This window comes from Betta splendens, chromosome 6 (genome assembly GCF_900634795.4).
Source record: "Betta splendens chromosome 6, fBetSpl5.4, whole genome shotgun sequence".
Lineage (NCBI taxonomy): Eukaryota > Metazoa > Chordata > Actinopteri > Anabantiformes > Osphronemidae > Betta > Betta splendens.
The window spans coordinates 15,090,675-15,115,547 of NC_040886.2; the positions used below are offsets into that span (position 1 = coordinate 15,090,675).

Below are 24,873 nucleotides of genomic sequence, written 5' to 3' on the forward strand. Positions count from 1 at the left end.
GACAGAGGGAGATGTGAAAGAGATACTGGAACTCAGGCGTGTACGTGGACTATTAAATATCGGACTGACGAGGACGATAGCGCCTCCATTTACAAACACGTACTTGGCGAAAGCACCAGCTCAGAGTGAAGCGGTGCTCACGGCCCAACAGGCTTTGGTTCTGGAGCGATGGGCGGTTTTTACTGCCAAGAGAAGCAGCTCAGTCCCGGATCCGCATCGTTTCGACGCCCTCCGATCGAGCGCCTGGCTCTCGTGGAACAAGCTGTGTACGAACCACCTTCAATAAAGGTTTGTGTTGTTGTTCACGTGTGAGCCCTTTGCAGCTTTTGATGAATTACCTGGGGACGGTCCTGTCCAGTCCGTGGTCCTAGAACCCGTCCCCTCCTGCCTGCTTTCACCGCTCTGTGAACTCGCTGTCTAGGAGTCAGGGGGTCGAGAGCTGACGACGAGTTCACAGACCACACTCAGCATCTGATTGTGAGGCGCACAGAGCGTCTACGTGGTCTCTCCCTAGAATTTACAGCCCATTACTCCGAAAGCACACGCGGAGTGAGGAAATCCCCCTTGTTGCATGTCGGGCCGCAAAAATCGAAACGCCCGGAAAGGTTTTAATTAAATCCTTGATGAGCGGCCAATCGTCATCTAACGATGGACTTTAACGAGCAGGTGACCCTCAGCAGGACTTCCTGAAGCGCGGCCTCGTCGCTCCCGCGCACCTCCAGGTCGAGTAAACATTCCAGCGGCCTTCGTGACTCGTCAGTAATTACCCAGACTGCCCCGGGGCCTGGAGGCTAGCTGGCTGGGTAGCAGCTTTTTACTAGCTAGCAGCACGCATAAATGCATTCCCCAATAGGTTCAACACACATTAATGAATCATGGTGAATTCAGAAGAGGCTCGTAAACTCACCTTCCTGAAAGTCAGACTCGACGTGGGGGGATTCTCTCTAATGGAAAGCAGCCTGTTCTATTTTATCCACGTTTTTATGTAAACCTACACTCCTTAAGGTGTGTGGATGTTGGTCGCAGCATCCTGATTGTGGTGTGATGATGAAGTGATGTCTCTCTCTCTCTCTCTCTCTCTCTCTCTCTCTCTCTCTCACACAGGTCTGATTGTCCCCAGTTCGGCTCCACTCCCTCATTATCTGTCTGAGACCTTTAGCTTCGTGGCCGAGCCAAGTCTCCGCAATGCAGACAAATATTTCTGCCATGATAATTAACCTTTGGGGACTTTAACCTGTTTTCCGTCTGCAATGTTTTTTTGTGTGTTCATTACTTTAAAGAAAAGCTTATTATAAGTCTCTCTATTCAAACTCTTAGTGAATGAATGACTCTGTCCAGACTGGAAACACAACCATTCAGGGATTTCTTTGCTTCTGTCTCCCACACTCTGGCCTCCAGCTACATGTATGGTGATGTTTTACATGTCTGTTTGTCTAAGATTATGATTCCCCTTGAGCAGGTGATTCATGAAGGGGAGGGAGGAAAAGGCTCAATGGGCCGGCGAGGCTGATTCTGAAAGAGGGCGGCCAACTGCTTCTGGCAACGGACTGTGCAAAAGAAAGGGAAGTGTATTTGCATGATCAGCTTAGTGAACGCCGGTTGATTTAATGACGCTGAATGCAACAGGAAATGTTAAAGGCGCTTTGAAGAAAGCCCCAAGGCTTTGGTGAAACAACCATGACAGCCCTCGCTCGCAAATCTCCCTCTAATTTAACTCCAGGTCTGATTCTCACAGTCACACTGACCTGATCTCTGTCCTGTTGTTTAGTGAATGGATGCGTTTCCTCAGCGCCAGCGCTCGTCTTTACATGAAACCATACGTCACATTAAACTGATCAGTACTGCTAGATGATCTGCAAAAACGCCTGGGTGCAAGAAAGAGGTAAATAAATTGCAGCTGTGGTGGAAAACAAAGGAATTCAACTGAACTCTCTCTATTTTTTATTATTTTAAATGTCAGCTTTAAACTCTATAATATGTGACCATATGTTTGAGGAAGGAACTGGCTTAAAGGGACTCGGCTGAGGCTGAATGCAGGTTCTGTTCACACAAGGCCTCTCTCACCATGTGTTTACTCAGCCATCACGTGTCCAAACCTTCGCACAGAAAGTCATATAAGCGTTTTCAGACAGATTAACCCTTCGATTCGGGTTAACAGCCCTCCAGCGCAGGAAATTCCCATTTCACACACGAGGGACGCTGCGCTGTAATAACCGCTGTCCGTGTAATGTGTGATGTCAATGCATCTGAAATTCAGCCTGGCGAAGGAGCGACTCTCTGTGATGTTTGGCAGCGTTTCAGGCGTTTTGCGCGTACAGTCGAGGCAGTAAACCACACGTGCGCGTGTACAAGCGCTTGTAATGTAACGGCGGTGATGATATTTCATCTTCATACGGCCCGTCTAATGGCGGATCATAACTTCGTGCTAAGTGTATCCTCAGAAGGACGAACGATCAAGGGATGGGGATCGTTCACGCGTGTGCAGCCAGAGTCTGTGTACATAAAGGGAGGCTGGCAGCGCTCTCTCCAGGCTTCCTCTCCGTCTCAGGCCTTTTATGGAGGCCGGCTGATCCGCGGAGCAGTCGCCGGGACATTTGATCCACAGAGACACATGGAGAGAGTGGGCAGGGAGGCCGTGGGGGAGGAGGGGGGAGGAAAAGCATCCTGACACTCGTATCGCAGACATGAACGGCACAGGCAGATATTCTGCATGTGACGGAGGCGATTGCATTGGAGGGAAAGTATTTTTCCTCGCGTCATCACTCACGCTATTAATTTTAACGCGAAAAGAACGTTTCACGAATGCAACGTGTGAAGTCGCTCCACCGCCTCCTAACGCTGAGGATCGGCGACCAGTCGTTGATGATTCACCGAAGCCTGGAAGCTGACGACCTCCCAGAGGCATCGAGATGAGCAGGACACGTTGGTTCCCGGGAGCCGCTGACAGCAGATCGGACCGTGGATGGATCCACGCGGGCCGGGCCGTCGCAGTGAAACAGCTGCTCCGCGCCTCAACAGCGCGTCTCTCCTCCAGTCCTCCCTTCTATTCCCTCACTCATCTCACTTGTCAGGAGCTGAGTCAGCGCCGTGATGGGACGGACACTCCCTTTACCCTCAGCACAACCCCAGACAGTGTGCCGTTATCCCAGGCTTAGGTCATCAATGAGCGCCGAGACAGGACCCGCATGATTGCAGGGTGACTGCGCTCAGGACATCTGTTTGTGGGAAAAGAGAGTGAGCGGTGGGACGTGCAGATACACGCAGGGTCTGGGAGCTGCCACGCGGAGCGGGACGTGGAGGAGTCAGGAGCCGGGACGCGCGGCAGTGACTGAAATCACGCGTTCGCTTCGGCGGCCTGTTCTCAGATCACTCACTGGAGCCCGAGGGGGGCGACGCTGGGCGACGTGAGCTGTTCAATGTTTCCAACTCATCATTTGCTCCTTTTCCAGCGCTGCCCTGGAGTCGTGACTTAAAAAGAGGCCCCTCAGTAAACAGAGGGACAGACGCACGGCCGGAGGGCTCCTCATTCACCCGTCCGTCCCCAGGACACGACAGCTGGCCTTCGTGACGGCACAATGAGCCCGAGAGGAGCTCCAGCAGAGAGACGCTGGCCGAGGGCCCTCTCTGTTGCAGAACGGGCGGGCGAAGGTCTTAATCCTCCTTTACCCGCCACGGATTAGAGACGCACACCTTCAGGTTAGGGACCGGGGCAGCGGCTGCATCCGCAAACGCCACGTGACCTCGGCTGCAGCCGAGGGCGACCCCCCGGGTTCACAGCCCTTTGTGTTTGACCCGTCCCTCTGCGCTTTGTGCCTACGCATTTTGTCCCCACTTAACCCCTTCGCCAGGTCACGATTGGGTCTGAATTCACCGTGAAAATATTGTTGAGTTCTGTAAACACAAGCGGACTGATTTCCCTCCGCAGAGCCTCTAAAGCGGGTGCGTTTGCCGCTGCTCAGCGGTATATTAATATTCAATGGCCCGTTAGCCACGGCTGCGGCTAATCCCCCGCACAAGTTGCTGCCAAGTCGGGACATATTTGAGGGCAGCTGGACAATAAGTAACAGATCAAGCGCGGATTCAAAGGCGAGATATAGCTGTTGAGGCCTGTTTGTTCCAGGGCGATGACGGTTGTGACAGCGAGCCGGGTGGAGCCACAGCCTCCGAGTCCTGCTCCGTGATTTAAGGACGGACGATGAAAGGACGGAGCCGGTCACGGAACGAGTAACACAGCATTTAATCCACATTAGACAGCGTTGAGGGACCAGTGAGATTTCCTCATGTTTCCTCATTCGATGGAACACTGTTACGTCCACGTTTGCCTTTTAAACCCGTTTAACGTTGCTAAAGGCTTTACAGTAAATTCACTGTTTACTGGCTTCAGCGAGTGGATGCTGGCGTGTTGTGTAAGTGAAAACAGGTGGAGACGCCGTGTGCACCATGTCTGCGTCCGTGCACACGGCATTTCAAATATCTGTAACTCGCTCCTTCCAGACTTCGTTACCAACTTAAAGCTGGTCATTCATAATATGCAGCATGACATGGAAGATTCACCACTTATAATTTGGCTGTTGGGACAAAGGCAGACCACATATTCCACAGAGCGACGCGGCGGCGACACTCACGGCATCGCAGCGTGTTCGTGTGGCGTTCAGGGTCGTCCGGTGGCGCCTGCGCTCGCGCCGCTGCTGTCAATCACGTCTGATCGCCAGCGAGGGAGCGTGTGTTTGCAGAAGCACCATCGGCCACAATAACATGTTTACGCTGGTGAGAGGAAAATCGGGCTCCTGCAGACGCCGTTGTTTGTTTCACGAAGTCAGATGATCCAACGTGAGCAGCCGTTGATTCGTTCGGAGGTTTTACTCAATATTTAAATATTGTTTTGTCTGCGAAATTCAAGCTAAGAATGCAAAGAGCTCCCTCCTCTGCCACAAGGGAACGTCACCTGAACGCAACGCCAGAATCCTAATTCATGTCAATAACAAAAGCACCAGCCATTAAATGATTGGAGTTTTGGCACCGCCATTGTTGCTCAGCGCTTAAATTAAATAAAGTTCCTTTTTGCCTCCAAAGTCAAATCTGCATAAAATGACTCACTTCTTTCAAGGACGGTTTATGCTAGTATTAACCCAAATAATAACCAGTGGTTATGCAGATCAGGCATAGAAATGTCACAGATATTTATATATTTAGATACACATTTTACATCTTTCCCAACATTTATTAGAATATGCTAATTTACTCTTTTCAAACCATGAAACCTAGTAGTTGAGGAGGGGACTCCTTTGGACATAGACATCTGCAGCGGAGTATTTTTAGGGCTTAAGAGAATCTCAGGAATGACTAAACAGTTTGTGAAAAGTCTCCATGATCTATTTTAATCCCGCTCAGATAAGATGTGTCTTCATATCAGCGGCCGTGGAGAATGGCCCCGTTCTTGTCGTACAGCAGAGTACAGTATCCATCGCCATGGCGACATGATGGGCCCACATGGCGCCGGTCCAGGTGAGACTTGATTGCAGATGGAGCAGCGCGAGTTAATCCTCAGCTCCAGTGCTCCAGCTATCAATAAGGGCCAAAGCTCCAGCTTTGGAGGCCCCTTTAATCCAGAGAGAAACCAGAGCGGGCTCCATCACCGAGCCTTGTTTAGTGCGGAGGGATTAAGGTATTGCTAAGTTAAGAGCAACTTTGATCATTACTGCTGGCTCCTGGAACGTACAAAGGCTTGAGCATAAGCCAAGGCAACAATTACCAGCCGACAGAGGGTCATTAGAGCCGTGGCTGCTGTCCAGACGCCCCCTCAGCCCCAACCCAGCAGGACCTTTGATAGCATCGGCCCACCTCCTCCGCTCCAAGCTCTGCCACAGTCAAATGCCAGACTCCACCGAGATCCAGCATCCCCACAGCTGAGGAGAGGAGTGGCCCAACAGGAAGTGACCGGGGTGGGCCAGCGTGGGAGGCCGAGCCCCCGGGTGAGTGGGTCCATGGAAGGCAGCTCGGATCTGGTTCTGATGCGATGTTATCGCTTTGCTCCTCTGAGGTCTTTGCTCTTGAGCCGAAAGAGACAGGCTGTTAAATGCGACTAGTGTAAAGTGTGTGTGTGTGTGTGTGTGTGTATGTGTGTGTGTGTGTGTGTGTGTGTGTGTGCGCACCAGAGCACAAGCAGAGTGAGGAGTATTTCCACTCCTTGATCACCGAGAGCTTCACGCTACAGGCTCGCGCTGAAAAAAAGGAAAAAATCAACATTATCACTTTTATCTTGGCCTTGAATGATGTCACCACATTCCTTTTCTTGTACCGAATCGTCATCTGCTACAGGAAGGGGAGCAGCGCACCTGAACGGCCTTAAGGAGTGAAAGGAACCAGAGTGGAAGTGGACCAAATGTGCGAGGGGTCAGAGCCGGGCCGAGCTTCGCTGAGAACCTGCTGACGGGTCCTGGAGGTGAGGATGAGCGTCCAGGTTCACGTTCTGCGTCTTCTCGCCGGGTCAGAACTCCCAGCTTCATCCGTACGTTCGCACCAGATCCTCCTCCGACCTCCTGCGTCGAGTTCAGGACGCGCTGCCAGTGCTGCTCGTTAGTCAAGCCGTTGATTGGCTCATAAATCTTTACGCCCCCCCACAAAATTCAAACTCAGCAGTGTTTGCTAGTGACTAAGCAACACTGACATAATGAAGAACACTTGCTTTGGGTCCGATTACACCGCAGAACGATTCCTCTATTGCTTTCAGCTGGACCGAGCCCCGTCCCAGCGCTCGCTTCGCGCTCGTCCACAGGAAACAAACTGAGATCGAGCTGTGTTACCAGAGAAAACCGGGACTCTTCGGCAGCAGAGCTCTTAATGATACGCTTTTTTCCCACAGAACCACAAAGACTGACAGTCTGACAACGTTTGGGATAAATAGAGTGCGTTGTGACGGCGGCTCATCATCAGCTGCACAAATGTTGTAATACCGTCATGTCTGGTGAGGGGGATGTTTTGCTGTGGCATGGATGGTTTCCATGGTAACAACCTGAGGGGCCATCGTGCTTTAAACGAAGTAGTCGTGTCACTACTTCTGGTGTAATAAAGCTTTTTTCCCAATAATAAGTGATTGAGCAGCGAGGCTGTAGCTGCAGCAGCTGAACTCCGCTAATTACAGCGCGCAGGGACTTTCTTCAGGCCTTCGTGTTATTTCACAGAGTGTCTGAGAACACGATATCCTGCTTTTGAGCATATTGAGAGCTGCGACCTTGCACACTGTCCAAAGAAAAACACTTTTTTTGACTCGCTCCGCTCCAGGCCGCTCGCGAGCGCGTGCCGTATTTTGTCAAGGCTTTAGGGAGCGAACACAAACACAGAAGGCCGGGGTTTTTACTAAACCTCCGCTGTCCTCAGACTGTTCCTGACCTCCCAGTTACCTGCGGCCAGTAATCTACGCTAGTCTGCGTCTGCCCACAGACCACAGCGGCGGGTCACATGACTGAGCCTCGCTCTTATGCCAGATTATGATAGATTGTATTTCATTCATCTCATTCATTAGTTTTGACTATAAATGGCAAACAGTGCTCACTGCAGCGCTTCGGTGACCTGAATCTAAACTAATATCCAAAATAAGCTCAGAACAGTTACATTAAAATAAGAGCCCACACATATTTCCCAAAATATCCTCAGTGTTGATGCAGAGACCTTTGGAATAAATCTAGTCTACATAGGGGATTTTTCTGTACATACACATGATTAAAAGTGTTTTTTTTTTCAATTCTATTTGTAGTTTTGCTTGATTAATATTAAACGCTCTGGGTCGATTTGGCTGCTGTTGAATGTGTGATACTTTGCTATTACATCCAGTCCTTCAAACAGTGTGTCCAACTGCTACAAGAGAGAAATGGGAAATCATTTTTGCAGCCAACTGGCTCCCTCTGTCTTCACCCATCAAGAAAACACACGCGCTTCAGTATTCAGGGAGCGTCTGACAGCGCTGTGGCTGCAGCGCGACCGCCAGCGCCGAGTTCACGGCTTCTCCCGCCGTAAAGTCCGGGGCCGGTCCGGTATCAGCGCATCCAGGGCCAGTCGGCGCCACGCCCGCCTTTTAACCTGCATGAAAGCCCCCGGCTCAACAAAGAGCGCAGCCCGTCCCGCCGTGCGCTGCTCCAACGTCACTGAAGTTAAGCTGCGTGTTGGTCTGCGGAGATAAGACGCTGCTGCTGCTTTGAAGACCTCTTCTCTTTGTGGGATCGGCGATAAAATGTTAATACAATCAAACCTCGTTCAAAGGGAGATGAGCCCTGAAACGTAAACCACCGCAGACGAGACGTGTATGAATTCTGGCCTGGTTGGAAGAGAGGAAGAGAAGACGCTTAACTCAACCACTGCATTTAATGATTCTGAGAGTAAAAACAGGATTTAATTGAAATGCGTCGCGTTTTGCTTTTTTTCAGGCTGCTGAAACAGGAACCTGGGAAGCTGGAGGCCTTCATTTAAAGAGGTCTGGGTGACATTGAATCTGACACAGGCTAATCTCTGGACAGACTCCATCCCAGTCGCCCTCATGCTGAACACAAAGACATTGGGCAAGCACTTCAAAAATGAAGAAAGATGAAAGAAATGACAGGTTTCCTTTCAGCATATCCTGGTTTCCTCAGAATTTCTCATATGTAAATAAGCGTTTGGACGCATTTGATCAGTTCGGACCACATCCAGGCGTCGCTCACGTCGAGCTGTCTGGTCCCAGCGATCACACTGGGAACGCAGTGGTTGTGTTGCTGCGTCACAGCCGACCGACAGACACGACCCGCAGCTTTATCACCTGGATGTGAACAGGTTTGATCTCGATCAGAACTGCTGCTTGATGTGAACTGAGGCATAGAAGATGATAACATCAGCAGCCAGAGACGTCATGTGGTCAGAAGGTATAAATGGTATAAACAAATAAGGAGATCTGGGTTTGAATCTCACTGTGGGTGTGGACTTCAAGTGATGGTAGCAGAAAATAAGCCACCAGGTGTATGTTAATACTAATAGAGCAATTTAAAGATGATGTAAACTGCATGAAGGAGCACAGCTACACCTCGACTGGTTCAGTCCAGCTCGTCTGTGTTTAAGCAGAGATCCCACGAATCAGCAGATATGTGGTGGACGGAGTGAGTGAAAACAGCTGGTTCTGAGCCAAACACAGATGATATAAGCTGCTTCTTCCAGTCAACAGTGATAAGCTGCAGCCAGGATCGTGTTTGAAGCCCCTTCACCAGCACCAGCACCACTAAACCCAGACAATTTAGAGGCTCGCGTAATGCAAGAGGAAATATAAACTGTGATCCCTTGAACCCTGTCAAAATAAAACGTCTGGCTTTTGTCTCCGCGTCCATTTTGGGGAAGTAGCAGGAGCAACTTTAAGGACTGTGATCTGTAAAAGTATCCAAGCATGTTTAAATGTCAGCGAGGGTGAATGGGAAACGATCAGACATAAAAATGACGTACATGTGAAAGAACAATCCTCTTCGGAGATGAAAGTCTGACAAATAGACTCTTTCTTCTGCTGCCGTCTGATGGGACTGGTTCTGGAGTTGAGCGGTGAATAAGTGATAATAACAGGCCTGAAGCTCAATGTAAACGCTTAATAGTCGTGAAGCAGTCAGTACATGTTGTGAGACTGACCGGTGGAAACGGCGCAGACGTCACAGCTCGTGCTACTGAATATGTCCCAGCCCATTGTTCGGAGGACGCGCTGCCCATCCAGCGCCGGACCAGAATTACATCGACCCTGAGGAGCGGCCGCTCAGCGCGGGGTCTCCCCGGGGGGCGGTCCGTGTGAGTGGAGGCTCCCCGGGCCAAGCTGTCACGCCTCCATCTGGGCCCCTGAATTAAACATCAGCGCGGCAGACGGGCTCCCGCCTCCGAGCTGGAGGGAGCACAAACGGAGGCCAATTAACCCGTGGCCCCTCTATTCAGGCCCTCGTTTGCAGCCAATTAGGAGGGCGCGTCGCAAAGGCAGTTCTGTTTGATTTGACACCAGGCGCACAGTGATGAGCCGTGTTCGACGGTTTATTAGAAGAGAGGAAATCTTTCCCAGACACGTGCTGCTGTGTCACATTTATGTCGTCAGACGCTAGTTTATTCTCGGTATCGTTTAGTTCCTCTTTTCCATCTCTTACGTGTGAAACATGAAAAAATCTTTCATGAGGACAGCTGTTTTACTCTACGTCCACTAATAATGGAGAAGATCCCAGATGTTAGTTCTTTAGGTCTCTATAGGTTAAAGTAATCACGATGATGCTATTGGTTGTTGTTTATGTCACTTGTGCTGAAGCTATGAAGCGGAAACAATCCAATTGTTTGAATGTGACTGGGGAAAAGCTTGTAGGTTAATTGAATGCAGGCTCGGGTTCAGCCTGTTTCCAGGAGTGTCCCCAAATGATTGGTCCTGGATTTATCTTCATCCTGCACAGACTCCAAGCATTAGGATGATGTGATATGAGCTTCATTGTTCTGGCTCCGCTCCAAAAAGCTGACGTTGAAGTGAAACACCTGCTCCGAGGCCAAAGTGCTGACTTTTAGCTTTGAGGGTGTTTATTTACATACTGTATGTAGATGTTCAGAAGTGATAATAGATGAAACCTGGTTTCCAGTTCAAGAAGATTTTGTCGCACACAGTAGAACGGAGACCGGTCTAAAAGGTGGAGGCCTAAGAACAGCCTCCCTCTTCAGCTCACGTCTGCTAGGATATAAAACACAAACCACATGTCTTCATCCCAGCACAATGCACACGTGTTCCCATTCGAGGACTGGAAAGAAAAATTCTTGAAGATCTAATCTTTACAACATTTATAAGAAGGAATGTGTTGCATTCAGCTCCAAGTGCACTCCCCCCCGAACAGCCGACGTTTTATATTAACCTACTTCCTCGGGGTAGGAAAAATGTAATGACAGTGAGACTAAAAGAAACAGGTGTTCGACGTGCTTTGAAGGTGCTGAGACTCAGAAAGATTATGAATCACTGCTAATTGCATGGAATTATAGTTGTGGCTGGTGAAATGAGCTGCGTGTAGTGGAGCCGGTGACAGTGCTGCACTGCGGAGGTTTGTGGAGGCCGCGGACGATGGAATGAGGGGCATCCGTCGACGCTAATTGAACAATGACTCCGGTTTGCTGGAAACGCCGTCGGGGATTTACAGAAGGCTCGTTATTATAGCTGGGATACATTTCAAAAGCAAATCATTTATTTAATAACACAGAAAAAAATGCCAGCTCAGCTCCTGAGATACCAGAGATTTTATGGAGACGCGTCGGATTGGAACCACTGAGCCAAATGAGGTCATAATGGGACCGGGGTTGAAGAACTGCTCAGTGGCTCCTCCTCCAGTGAAATGACTGAATTCAAACTTCAATAAACAGAGAAGCCGCCGTCTCTAATTAAAAAAGCACAGCGATGGAGCTCCTCAGCCGAAGCCTCCAAACGCATTTGTCACAGATGTTCACACGAGGCGACGGCCTCCTCCGAACCGGCACATGAGACTGGAGCAAAGTCATTTGTATTCTCTGACAAACAGAACCCAATAAACTGGATAAATAACTTCAAAGCCTGCAGGGAAATTCCAAACTGATAAATCCTACGCTGTGACACAGTAATGTGGGTGTGAAGTCGCTTAAGTACTTGTAACCTGCTCTCACAGTGTCTTTAAACCAGGAGAACGTCCACAATAATATTAAAATGCAATATGTGGCAGCATTTCATCATATCTGTCCTGCTGTTACTGGTCATGTTGTGTGAGTAGATAAAGAGAACAGAAGGTGAGTAAGAGATAAGCAGTTTTAATGGGTTCACTGCAGTCCATTGCGTAAACGAGTCACACGTTGCTAAATGCATATTCCACTGGACGGTGTTTACATGTACTTGTATGGAAAACGTTAGTTGCCCCGTGACTCTGACGGCTCTCCACCGTCTTCTGGGAACTGAAAGTAGACTCTTGACTCACAGCACTTCCTTCCTACTGAGCATTTCACTTCTCCTGAAGTTCCTCGTTGTTTCTGTGCCACTTGTGTTCTGGACAGTGACGGTGACAGCTCCATCCGCACTTTGCTGAACTCGCCGAGCGCTGAAGGGTTTTTTCCCCTGGGACACGACCACAGGCTCACACCAGAGGCCTCAGAGGACGAACGATGGGGCGCTTTGCTGTCATGGCCGCCGTCTTTCTGTTGGGATGCAGCCTCCTTTCAGCTGCAGACACTGACACCTGTAAAGTCTACGCTGCGGTTGGAAAGAACCTGACTTTGTCTTTTGAATTGTCTTACAAGCTGTCGAGCAGAGATGGGCTGAAGTGGACTCATAACGGAACAACAGTTTATTGGAGAGACTCCTCAGGCTTGATTTATTTGATGGCCGACAGCGTCTCTTCTACAGGATCTCTGCTCCTGAACAACCTGCAGTTCTCATCCGCAGGCTTTTACGAAGCAACAGTGTCGAATCCGAGCCAGCGTGAAACTAAAATATGGAGTGGTCGTGTTTGTGTGGTGGACGCCGTAACGAAGCCTCAGCTCACTTACGACTGTGACTTCAAGGCTGGTGCTGTTGTTCTAAACTGCAAAGCACCCAGTCCTCAGGCTTTGCTCTTTTCCTGGACGCTCGGTACAACTTTGTTACAAAAGGAGATGGGACAAACGCTGCGTTTACCTCTGGAGCGGCTGAAAGGAGGAAGCGTCGCATGCGTCGTGAACAACAAGGCCAGCGGCGCCAACAGCGACGCCGTTCTGCCGGTCTGTAAGAGCCCGACGCCACCGCCGCGGGTGCCGGCTCCGGGTCCGGGTCAGGTGTGTTTACCGCTCAAAACGTTTGGCGCGATGTTGGTGGGAGGAGCGGGTCTGGTTCTGGTCCTGCTCATCGTCATCATCGTGTTGTGCTGTCGCCACAAACGGACCGGAGCCCAAATGAGGTCTGGGAATAAAGCGGAGCTGAGGCTGACTTCTGTGAACAAGCAGGAGCTGGGCTCCATCGGCCCAGACTACGAGACCATGCCCGCCAGCGAGGACTACCCGTGCCCGAGCCCCAGGCCTTCGCCCAGAGCCTGCAAGAACACGGCCGAGGCTCAACAGAAGCCTCTGCTGGCGGCGCCAGCGGAGGAGGAACAGAAACCTTCACCGGTGCCGAAGCCGAGGACCAAGCTCACGCAGACACCGGACGCCTGAACAAACAGCGCAGACACAGATCCACTTAAATGTGACCTCCAACCTCGCGACACGCTGCTGTTACTGATCCTTCCACATGTGAAGTCATCGTAACCCAGTAAAGATAAAGGCTGATGCTGTTCTTCTGTTCAACCTATGCCCCGGTCGACTGCGTCGGGACGGCTGGAAACTACAACGATGTGTCTGACGATCAGGAACTGAGTCACTCAGTTCAAGGCTGTGAACTGTGAAAAAAAGCCGTGTGTGAACTAACAGTCAGACTTCAATTTGTTCATTAGCTACGTGTTTGATGTTGATGTTAAGAATTGCCTGCTTATTCAAGAATATGAAATATGTCAAACAGAAATGACCTTTGACCCCTCGTGTTACATTGCATGTTTATGTGTTTGATTTGGGACGAATGCTTGAAAAATGAGCACATGTGTCAGATTTGTGAGTAAAACTGTAATAAATGTGTGTGGAACACGCCTCTCTGCTCCAGCTTCTTACACGTCAGCATTCCTGCTCTTATTAAAATTTGCTTGCTTGCAAGAAGCTATTAAAGGGGGCTAAAAATCAACAGAGGACTGGATTAGCGAAGGCAAATATCTATTATCTCCAATGGGTAGATTGTAATCCTCACATGAAAGTGGCTGCTCTGCCGCCTAATGCTGTGTGACAGCCACATAATGGAGTCCCCCTGAGCGCCGTCGCCTAAAACTTACAAGCCAACGTCATCCTTCGTGGGGCCCCGCTCGGCTCCAGCTCGCCGTGCACGGCTGAGGTTTGGGCCCCGTCGGCGGGGCTTGTGCAGCGGCAGCCGCCCTCCGCCCCCGGAACCACGCCACGGCTGCTTCTTAAGACGCAGCGAGACTGGGCTGCGGCAAAAAACCCGTCGGGCCGCCGTGATACGAGCACGTCCCGCACGACTGGACCGGGTCGAACCCCGCGACGGGGAGGAAACACTGGAAGCGTTCACCGTTAGATCCCGGAGTGCGTGTGTGCAGGAAGAAGCTCAATTATCCCTGGTACGTATTTATAGTCAAATCAGATCAGCCCTATTACAGGAAGTAGCAAAACAAAATGAGGAACTCAGAGGTCAGTCAGTGGCCTTTTTCATCAGAGATGATTACGAGCTATTAGCATTCCTGAAGCAGCCCGGCTCTATCGGATGTGAAAGCCCTGAGCTGGTTGAAAGCGGGATCTTAAAAATGACTCCCCGGTTTATTCAGAAAAGGAAAACACGGAACACTGCGGTCAATTACTCTTCTAAATCAAACCCAGATACGACCACTCCGAAAACCACTTGTCCAAAGTAATAGCCTTTAAAAGTCGGAGAGTTTGGAAAATGTCTGGAGAGTGTGTGTTGTGGTCCCGGCGAACGCTCCGCGTTATGAAACGGTGTTAAATCCCTTTCAAATGTCTCATTGGAGACATCACATCCTGGGCTCACGCGCCAGCGCTGTTTATTTTCCTCTCCTCCGTCTGGACACTTCACACATTTTTTCACGCTTTTCTCACAAGCAATTTGAGGACTGGCTCTGAACGCGCTGTTTTTCAGCCGGGCCCGAAAACTTCCCAGGTCTCAGCAGGATTCGCAGACACCAGAGCAGCCAGCGCAATCAGTGCACGCGAGTGTTTATTTGACCAGAAATGCTCCAAGGCCGCAGCTGTGAAGTGAAGGATCGATCAGAAATACAAAGAATAAAAATATGTTGTATTGATTTGTATTTAAATTCCATGATGTCTACTAGAAAACCAGGAAATAGTACATTTTTTCAGAAAGTAACAAAAGCACATGTTTTCAACAAGACGCTGGAAGAGAAATGACTTTGAAAGGTGTTTTGGATTAACCCTTCAGGCCGATGCCAGAGGTTCTAAAACAGCCGTTCAATTACAGCTCCAAAGACGTGCGAGTCAGAAATCCATCAGCAGACCTTTGCATAGGAAAACGACTGGCCCGGTCCAGACACAGAACCAAGGTTCGGCCCGTATCGAGAGCAGCTAGAACAAACACGCTCATCTGCTGCCAGAGAGGTTCTGGAGACACGCTCACGTAAGGCTTGCGCTCCAACCTCTAATGGTGCGTTCGCTGACTGGCCAGCAGACGTGGCTGCTGTGGAGGCAGCGCGTTAGCTCAGTTTATTCCAGCTGTGAAAAAGGCAAACAAGCACATTTGCGGTCACGCACGTCCTGAGCCCCAAAAGCTTCGCATCCATTGACGCAGGTGAAGCTCCTGCTGGCGATGGGCCTCAGCAAACATTCCAGGGGCATCAGCTGTAGACAAAGGCAGCGCAGGTAAACTCCACTACACGGGCTGTGAAGCAGGCCTGTCATTTCCAGCCCCGCCACAGCTCTGTAATAAAAGCGCCCGTAACAGCCAAATTGCCCATCCGCGGTTCTGCGCCCCATATAAATCAGGCGGAGGCAAAAATTCCACCCCCGGCTCTAATAAGCATCCTGTGTGCTGCGACTCAGCATTCGCACGGGGATCAAACATGTCTGCAGCATTCTTGGAGCTGTGGCGCATGTGTGCCAACGCGAAATTACAACCTGGCCGAAGAGGAGGAAAAAATAAAAAAGTCCCGGCTGCCTGTGATGTGCGCCAACAATGAGGGTTTCTGCTTTGACATGTGCGGCAGAAGCATTCGAGATGAGTCCCCCAGATGGTTGCGATACCTTGTGAGGAACACCCAGAAGAGATAATTTGGATAGTTTGAGGCCTTTGTCCGGGTCTGCGGGTCCTTCTCCTCCCGGTGAAAAGGATCCCTCACGGCTTTTTGTGTGCGGATTCGTGCACGTCCGCGCGGGGACAAAGGCTGGAGATGAGGGGTGTGAACCAGACGGAGCATCGGCCTCCGCGCGGGGCCTCGGCCTCGGCTCCGGCCGCGCGCTGGAAAAACGGCCTTCGGGAGCGAGAGCCAGATAAGAGCTCGGGACGGAGCGTCTGTTTGCGAGATAAAGCGGCGCGATCAGTGGGTGACGCGGGAACGAAAAGGAAAGGGAAGCGCTAGCTAACTGTTTTACTACCTCTGAGGGGGAAGTCACACTTAAAGTGGCGTTGCATCATTAATCTCTGTTTAACCACCATTAACAGCAAAGCAACAAGAAGTGGGTGCAACTTGTAAATACTTAAAGAATTAGAATTCTGGAGCTCTTTGGTTCTGTAATATATGATCACAAATGAAGACAGAGGAGTTAATTATAACACATGTAACAGTGTCTTCTGGGCCAATTAATCAGAGTGGGAGCTGCTCCTCATGGCGGGTGACAGACAGTCTGGTGACGAGGCCTCTCGCCGGCAGCCGGCCGGTGTGAGACGCTGAGCTGCGGCGCCATATGGAGCGCACGCGTGGAGAAACGGCTGCCGTCGCCGCTCAGGGAGCCCGGCGCTCGCGGCCTCAGAACGTCTCCTTTTGTTTCTCTCTCTTATTCACATCCTTAGGTATCCTTCTTCATCAGCCAGACATGGAAGTGCAGCCATTCAATCAGCTCCGAGCAGGAAGGTCAAAGACACTGAAACATGCATTTGAGCCTATTCTGGTTCTGAACTGGTCCAGTGTTGGGCTTTGATATCTGTTTAAAGGACGAACAGCTGGAGGCAGTGGAGCTCTGTTGTGAGTGACACACAGTCGCGTCCTCACGCACATAAACGGACGACCGCGAGCCGTGTTTTGTGAGTGCCACTCGTACAACGCGTCCGGGAATTCGCCGTTCCTCTTTTGCACATCGCATCTCCCCCTGACGGACGACGGCCAGTCCTCATGTCTCCCCAGTAACAGAAACCAGAACCCATTATTTAGCTGAGCGCGGGGAAAACGTGGTTCCTGAGAGCAGAGCAGAGGAGCTGTGATTGATGGAAGCCAAGTCCGACTCAGGGCTGTGGATCAGTGCAGAACGAGGCACGAATCACCTGCAAACGGTTTCATGACCGCTGGATGAGGCCGATCGGAGCCTGATCCTTTATTTACAACTAAACCGCCGTGACGTGTCACTCTTTATAATGGATTAATATCATGAAATGGAGGGAAATCAGTTCGCTGGACTTTTTTTTTTCATCTGACCTTTAGCTCCAACTAAAAAATCTGCTTCTTCTTAAGAACAGAAACGTCTGGGAAAGGTCTGCCGAAGCTGCTGTGAGCGACGCTGACACGCGTTCCCTCGTGGGCGCTGCAGCTTTTCGGCCTTCGTGGCTCCGTTGTCTGTGTCATCGCATCGCAGATGCACCTACAGGGGGAGAACAAAGGCCTCATTCTAATAAACGCCGGCGATGGGAGTCACAGCAGTGCGTAAAAATATCCAGAAAGCCCGTTTGATTGCAGCGTTCAGCTGTTAAAAATAATTAGCCCCCGCTCCGACCCCCCCCCCCCCCCGGCCCAGAGGCTCGTGTGCTGGTCTCACTGGCAGCGCGGGCCGTGGCCCCCGCTCACTGACGCTGCAGCGCTTTCCAGCCGTTCCTTTTACAATGGGAAAGCATTTTCAGCAGCACCGCGATGTGTGCGTTTCCCAAATGACCTCCAGCAGCACTTTATGGCTGTTTAAGCGAGGGAACTGCCGCTAATTGCTGTCTGTGGAGGCTCGGTCGTGCCGCTAACTGCTAATTAGCGTTTGTGCCACAAGGAGAGGACTTTGAGCTCAATAATGTTGGGAAATACCTCGGTGCCGTTAGGAGGTGAGCAGATCGGGTTCTCCTTCACTGACGGTTCTGCTCACTTCTCTCCTCGACGTGTGATTCGCACCGGACTCATGTTCGGCCATCAGACAACGCAAGCCCATTTTTCATCACTCAACATGTGCACATGAGCTATTGGCACATTCTTGCAGACCCCAGGGGTCCAACACTCCCCCCCCCCCCTTACCTCCTCCAGTTGGGCCGTGCCCGTCTTTGACAGCATACCAATCACCCATGTGAAGTGAATATGTGGTCAGCTCTGGGCCGAGTCCCCCACACATCGCATGCAGCTGTTCCAAACGGACACTCTAGGTATGTAACACAATAACTAGCAGTGACCTCATTCAGTCTCGGCCACTTAGAGTCAAAGCTGACGCGATTTTCAGAAGTGCTGGTAACCAGGCAGGACAGTCTGTAGTGCCCAGAAGGCACCGGGCCAAGAGTGTGTGTGTGTGTGTGTGTGTGTGTGTGTGTGTGTGTGTGTGTGTGTGTGTGTGTGTGTGTGTGTGTGTTCCGTGGGACAGATTACTGCTAATGCACCAACCTTCGCTGTTGAAGCCATTTCAGGGTTCACTGAAGTAGGAAACTGGATGTTTGTGCCCACTTGTGCTTTAAACAGCTTTGTGTCCGACACAAAAAAGGGCCGAAGCACAGATACGGTGTCTACGGCTGCAGCGAGCAGCAGAACTCACTCAATCAGCTGCACACTTAGAACTGAGGGAAGCGATGGACTCAGCGGCTTTGGTACAAAACCAGAGGCTCCAAACTCGTGACACAGGAAATGTTTGTGTGGAACTGATTCTACACAGATCTGTAGAATCAGTGCTGCTCAAGTGAAGACTGTGTTTGAAGCTTTACCACCATCTACTGGTCCGAACGTGTTCTACTGGGAATGACACGGTCTAGTGCACTTTACAGGAACCCCATTATATTTCACACTAGTTCAGTTCTATTAGGAATGAATGAGTGCACATTCAGTAGAAATGTAGTTATAAACTGAATGATAACATGAGTTTAACATTAATTTACCCATATATAATATTATGCATTACTTTCGCACAATTACACATTACCATGCAAATATTATTAATGTCACTCACCACTTGATTTGAAATTAAGATCAACATGTTTAAATGTAAACATGTGCACGTGTTAAAAACCAAATAAACTCAAGCTGGTCCATGTGTTTGAAGCGGAACCATCGTTATTATTAGTTGTAGTTCTGATGTAATGTCCAATGTCACACACGAGGGGGCACTGTTCGCTCAGTTTGGAACACTCTTTACTATTAAAAACGTGTTCATGGTTCAGTTCTGAAGATCTTTATCAGCCAGAAACGATGCGTGATTGCGGTGATGGTGTGTGTTTTGCTGGGATTCCGCCGTGTCCACTTCAGAGCGGGCTGCAGCTGCAGACTGCACTGGAATGCCTCCAAGCAGACTCTGCTCCACGCTAAACATCATTAGTGAGCTTTATGAGGACTGTAGGTGCAGGTTTCTCAGCTCGGTCGTTAAACGCGCCTGCTTTATCCGCACAGCGAGACCAGCGGGACCAGGAATCCTTCCCCCGAACCGGCCCGGAGCCTGCAGAGGCTGCAGGGGCCCCGGCACAGCTTGGCTTTTACTGGAAAGCTGCGTTGCACAGGCGTTGTTGTCGTGCTATGGGACCCGTCCAAATCCTGAGATTAGATAGTGAGAAGCGAGGCGGGCTCCTGGCGAGGAATCAAAGCCGCTCTTGAGGGTCCACAGTGTCTGTTTTCATTTAATGCACAAAACTATCCGTGTGCAATGAGCCCTGGAAAAGTGGGTTGCCCTTTACTAAAGTACCTGCACCTCTATTACAGTCATTTTGGTGACATAATTCCTTGAAGGGTACTTTCCGCTTCTTGGTGAAGGTTTCAAAGCTTTCTGAGAACTTACCTCATGTCTGATTGGACATAGCTACTTGATGAGTCACTGGGCAGTCGACACTTCACAGATAAGTGTGCGCGCGTGAGCGGCAGAAGGTATTCGCTCTGTTTGTGTGTCTCTTTAGTGAACTGCACTCCGGAAAGTCAAGTCGCTGAGGCGCGAGCTGCACCTCTGAGTCCACATGGAGCCACAATCGCCCCGCACGCTCACCTGCTGCCCTTCCTCCAGAGAAGAAGACGAGAGAGGCCGTCGCTACGGTGATAAAACACTGGATTCAACGAATCATATGCACAGGAAGCGAAAAGCACTGATGCAGTATCTAAAAGTGGAATAAGAGAAACCATCATGTCAGTGGTTTATTAATGTTTCAATGGTGTTAGTACATGATAATGCCGTACGCAGCAGGACACACAGTAGTGGCACAGGTAGAAACCACAGCACCAGTCAGTCGCTCAGTTAGGTACAGATGATTCTCAGAGGATCTTTGGATAAAGGCTTAATAAAAGCACACGCACCGATGCTCAATTATCACACGGCTTACGATTCAAGTAGCAATATTAAAAACACACACACACATTTATATATATATATAAGTTACATGTGTTTACGGCTGTTACAAAAACAAAGGATTACATTTCTACATAATGTATGGCACATAGTGCATCAAGTATTTTTTACATTTCTGATACAGACCTCATAACACAATTGGCCGCCATCAAATGAATGACAGTCAAAGGTTTTCTAGCTGCTCACTGAGCCATTATTTAATTAAAAAGCAAAAAAAAGAAATCTACACGTACGTGGTAACTTTGGTTAAAGCTTAGCGTCAGAGGGGGTCCTGGTGAGAGTGGTTGATGGGGAGTTAGGTGATACTCGAAGGACCGCCACACGGAGATGCTACGTCTGCTAACGAGCTCAACCCACTCACTTAAGACGAGTATCGCTCGCAGAGGCATTGTGTCTCCTTTCTCGCGGAGGTAAATCCAGTAGTTCAACAGCACCATTAAGAGAGGCTTCATTTAAGGTTAGTGGTTAGACCGCTACCACCTCCTGCAGCGAAGCCAACATGGCAGACACAGTCATTGTGCTTCAAAACGACTTATCTACAAGTCAGAACAGAATAAATACGGTCAAACACAAACAGATGACAACACATACAGTATCTTAGTATGAGTGGGTTATGAGAGGTAGGGGTTGCAGATGTTTACAGTGGGCTCCATGGACGGCGCGACATCACAGTTCTGAATCCAAACAGCTACTAAGGGTTAAAGTGAGTCAGGCTTTTCCTCACAGCTCCAGTAGTTCAGTATTTGCTTCAAATCACTGACAGAGCAGCTCCTGACTGTCCATCTGACATGAGGCACATCTGGACCCATAGGAGTCGCTGCTCTAATCGCACACGTCTCAATCCTCACCTCCAAAACAGAGCAACAAGGCTGGAAAACACGTTGGAGCTGAATCCGTCCAGCTCACGTTTATAAGTAAAGTATGTTACATTCATTTGAATGTGGCCAGTAGAATACAATTATACAGTACATGCACCGTGGAAGTTAATACACATTAAGGAGATTAGTTTCCGGTTTTTAACAGAATACTTTTCATTTCACAGAATAAGACAAAAACCTTGCTTTTCAGGATGAGGCCTTCTTTTCTCGAGGTAAAGGGTGTGTTAGCGTCTATAGCTGATGTCCCCGTGTTAAATGGTGTCTCCCTTTGCACAGCGGCGACCTTCCAACCGCACATGGGTTTAATAGCTATTGCAACACTGCTGGCGAGCAAAGAGGCCGGGTCCGAGTCGGCCGGCGGCGGTTCTGCACCGTCCTGGACGCTGCGCTCTGTGTTTTAGCTGCCATTGGGGAAGAGGGGGCGTTAATGCGGGGCGGCTGCTGTTAGATGGTCCTCGGCCGCGCGTCTCGCCGTGCACGGCCCTCAGTGGACCCGGAGCAGGAGGCCGCTGTGCGCCTGCGGAATGCACGTCCCACAGAAGCCGCCGCAGCGGCCGTAGATTCTTGTCCCGTCCTGCGGGCGAGAGACGGACGAGAGAGGAAAGCGTGGGCAAAAGGCGGCTTTGTGCGAATACGAGCGCCACAAATGTCAGGGGGGGGGGTTCCTCATGCATGAATCAGAGCAAACGCCAAGACTCGATGAGCTAAACATTTAGAGGGGGACGCAAAAGGAGCTCCTCACCGCAGATCTGTGGACCTTGACGGAAACGTAGTTGCCCTGAGGCGTCCACTTGGTGGCCTCGGACACTTTGAGGCCGGTGCCGATCAAGTTAATGCTGAACTGGCCCTGAAAACACAGAACAGACGGGTATTACACAGTATCCACGTGTGGATGAGGGGCGGGCCCGCACACAAACGGCTGATCCAGCGGGCTTCACCGACCTGTGGACACTTGGCTGCGCTGTAACAGTCTCCTGCTGTAGCGAACGGCACCGGTCGGCCCAGGAGGGTCCGGGAGAAGTGAAGGTCTGTGACTGGTGGAGAGAGCGGAGCAAACATGGTGTGAGGACGGCGGCTCCCAGACAAACCACCCGCTGACGTGCACTGTCTTTACTGTCAATTCACCACAAGTGTTGGAGCTTCAGGTGGCGCCGGTGACGGAGCTGATGATCTAATGCAGAAGCTCACACATCAAATCAAACATAACGTTTGTGCTAATCACCCTGAACGCATCTCTCGTTTTCCATTTCTGCTGCGCCTTCGCATCAGCCCCTGAAACGACGCTAGCGCCTCCGCGGCTCCTCCCCCATCTTGAACTCATTACCCCCCCACCCCAGGCCAAGCGAGGGCCGCGCCGCAGAGGGGAGGGTGGGAACATGTGCCGTCAGAGGGCTGCCGCGACAAGCGGAGCGGCGTGTCTGCATTACGGCGCGTCTGCGCATGTGTCTGACAGTGACCTCCATCTTTGAACCGGCCGCAACCGCGTGCACGGGTGCGAGACGTGAGAAAAGAGCAGTCAGCGCTGTGCATCTATGTGCATGTGCACGCACTCCGTGACTCCAGCTCCCGTTTCCACTGAGCCACAGGCCGTTATCATGCCTTCAGAGCGGTGAGTGTGTGTGTGATGCAGAACACTGGACAGCCCAGACTTTTATAGGGCGCCTTATTAGCGCTGAGGAGCGAGGCGTGGGGGCGCTAAAACAACGCGGCGGCGTGCGGCCTCTACGGCTACGGAGCCGCCGCACAGCGGCCACGTACTCATTATCCTCAGGGAGCTCAGGTCCAGGCGGACTTTCTGGAAGAGCGTGTATCCTGCCGCCGCGTAGTCGTTCCTGCAGTTGCAGTCCTGCCTCCGGCTGCCGTTGTAGGGGCACTCGAAGGGGTTCAGCAGCCTGGAACGACGGCAACGCTTTACTACCACGTCATGTTTCATGCACAGTCACTGCAGCGGCGGCGGCCTCACCGGTGGCCGTACACCTCGGAGAAGTTGTCCGTCTGGGCGCCGCGCAGCGTCACGTACTCTTTGGGGGAGTCCGTCTGCATCCCGGCGCAGTAGATCTGAGGACGAACACATGCAGACGGCAGGTGAGGGCGCGGAGGCGAGGGAGGGAGGGAGCGAGGGAGGGAGGGAGCGAGGGAGGGAGGGAGCGAGGGAGGGAGCGATGGAGCGAGGGAGGGAGGGAGCGAGCGAGGGAGGGAGCGAGGGAGCAAGGAAGGGAGCAAGGGAGCGAGGGAGGGAGCAAGGGAGGGAGCGAGCGCGGGAGCAAGGGAGCGAAGGAGCGAGGGAGGAAGCGAGGGAGGGAGCGAGGGAGGGAGCGATGGAGCGATGGAGCGAGGGAGGGAGGGAGCAAGGAAGGGAGCAAGGGAGCGAGGGAGGAAGCGAGGGAGGGAGCGAGCGCGGGAGCAAGGGAGCGAGGGAGCGAGGGAGCGAGGGAGGAAGCGAGCGAGGGAGGAAGCGAGGGAGGAAGCGAGCGAGGGAGCCACACACCTGCAGGGTCCGGGAGCCCACTTTCAGATAGTACTCGCCGTCGATCCTCACGCCCTGCCGCAGCTGGATCTCTGCACAGGAAGTGAACATCTGGCCTTTGGGAGTGAACCAAAGCAAAGGAGGAGTGATTTGAAGGAAACAAGTAGCACATTATTAATCTGCTCTACATCTGCAAAGCGATCCCATAAAGCTTTTATCAAGAAAAGTCTAAATGATTGCAAACAACTGTAGCTTGAAATGAGACGTGCTGCTAATGTCTCGTAGTTTTCGTTGCCTGCGCTTTTGTCCCAGAGCTCGTATCGGGCTGATTAGCTGATTAGCATTAATTCTTGACAGTGGAGCTGGCTGTCACCCGAGCATCTCATTTTAATTTCACCAGTGCCTGACTTGGCAGAAGCCAAGTTGGAAATGAACAGCCCAGTGTTCCAGCGCTAAAAAAATGCGAAATACGGGGGAGCGAACCTGAAGCTTTGGCCCGGCGCCGGCCCGAACGGCACCGTGGGGGCTGCAAGGACCCTCGGGGGGTTCTGACAAACCCACCACATCACGACTTGTCAAAAAACGCTGACGGCCTATTTATTTCTCCACTAAGTCATTGCTCCGAGAGGCTTTAAGTGGAAGCCGCTGTTCAGCCTAATGTGCTAAAACAAAGCAAAAAGTCGGGTTCCCGTGAACACAGTCAGACGCGGTCTCGGCCTCTTTTCACCGTACAGCTCACTGCGTCGAACACCTGCGGGTTCCGCGCTGGAACCCACGGCCCGACTCCACTCACACTCTCTGTCCTGACACGCGGCGTGGGACTCGGGCCGCTCCGCCGGGACGCAGTGCTTGGACGTCTGCCCTTTGGAGGTCACGCAGTCGACCCGGCGCTGCATGACTCCTGCCCCGCAGGTCTGCGAGCACTGGGGGATCCAGACACAGGCACAAGGTTATCTGTGGCAGAAGCACCTCTGACGGAGGATTCCTGCGGCGCCGCTTCACCTTGCTCCACGGGCCGACTTTCCAGTAGGCGGCTTGCGAGCAGTCCCTGAGGAGGCAGGGCCGGGTGCGAGGAGGTCGAGGCTCGCCGCACTGGGCGCTGGGGGAGGACTGGGCAGCGCTCCGATCCGGGGCCCGGGGGGTGGGCGTCACGGAGCAGGAGACGACGCGCCGCTGGAAGCCGACGCCACAGCTGGCGGAGCACTGAGTCGCACAGAGATCAACACACGGACATCCAGC

General features: G+C 51.4%; 2 protein-coding genes and 1 long non-coding RNA gene across 4 annotated transcripts in view; 1 reads left to right on the plus strand and 2 right to left on the minus strand.

Annotated features, from left to right (window-relative positions):
* Positions 1 to 5,219: 5,219 nt before the first annotated feature.
* LOC129604251 (uncharacterized) lies at positions 5,220 to 6,851 on the minus strand. Its single transcript, XR_008694977.1, has 3 exons — positions 6,336 to 6,851; positions 6,153 to 6,221; positions 5,220 to 6,049 (listed from the first exon to the last, which is right to left on the minus strand). It is a non-coding gene; the product is annotated as an uncharacterized LOC129604251 (long non-coding RNA).
* Positions 6,852 to 11,990: 5,139 nt separating this feature from the next.
* LOC114857930 (uncharacterized) lies at positions 11,991 to 13,651 on the plus strand. Its single transcript, XM_029154867.3, has one exon. It carries the CDS (start codon positions 12,139 to 12,141, stop codon positions 13,159 to 13,161), a length of 1,023 nt encoding a protein of 340 aa, XP_029010700.1. The 5' UTR covers positions 11,991 to 12,138; the 3' UTR covers positions 13,162 to 13,651.
* Positions 13,652 to 20,065: 6,414 nt separating this feature from the next.
* LOC114857368 (A disintegrin and metalloproteinase with thrombospondin motifs 20) overlaps positions 20,066 to 24,873 on the minus strand; it is a 43,801-nt gene continuing 38,993 nt past the window's right edge. For both annotated transcript variants that reach the window (XM_029153766.3, XM_029153769.3), the window contains exons 32-39: positions 24,637 to 24,837; positions 24,428 to 24,557; positions 23,656 to 23,750; positions 23,131 to 23,225; positions 22,926 to 23,059; positions 22,110 to 22,201; positions 21,910 to 22,014; positions 20,066 to 21,741 (exon numbers count right to left, since the gene is read on the minus strand). In XM_029153766.3, coding sequence (XP_029009599.1) covers positions 21,652 to 21,741; positions 21,910 to 22,014; positions 22,110 to 22,201; positions 22,926 to 23,059; positions 23,131 to 23,225; positions 23,656 to 23,750; positions 24,428 to 24,557; positions 24,637 to 24,837 — 942 coding nt within the window. In that variant the 3' untranslated portion in view covers positions 20,066 to 21,651. The remainder of the gene's footprint in view (positions 21,742 to 21,909; positions 22,015 to 22,109; positions 22,202 to 22,925; positions 23,060 to 23,130; positions 23,226 to 23,655; positions 23,751 to 24,427; positions 24,558 to 24,636; positions 24,838 to 24,873) is intronic.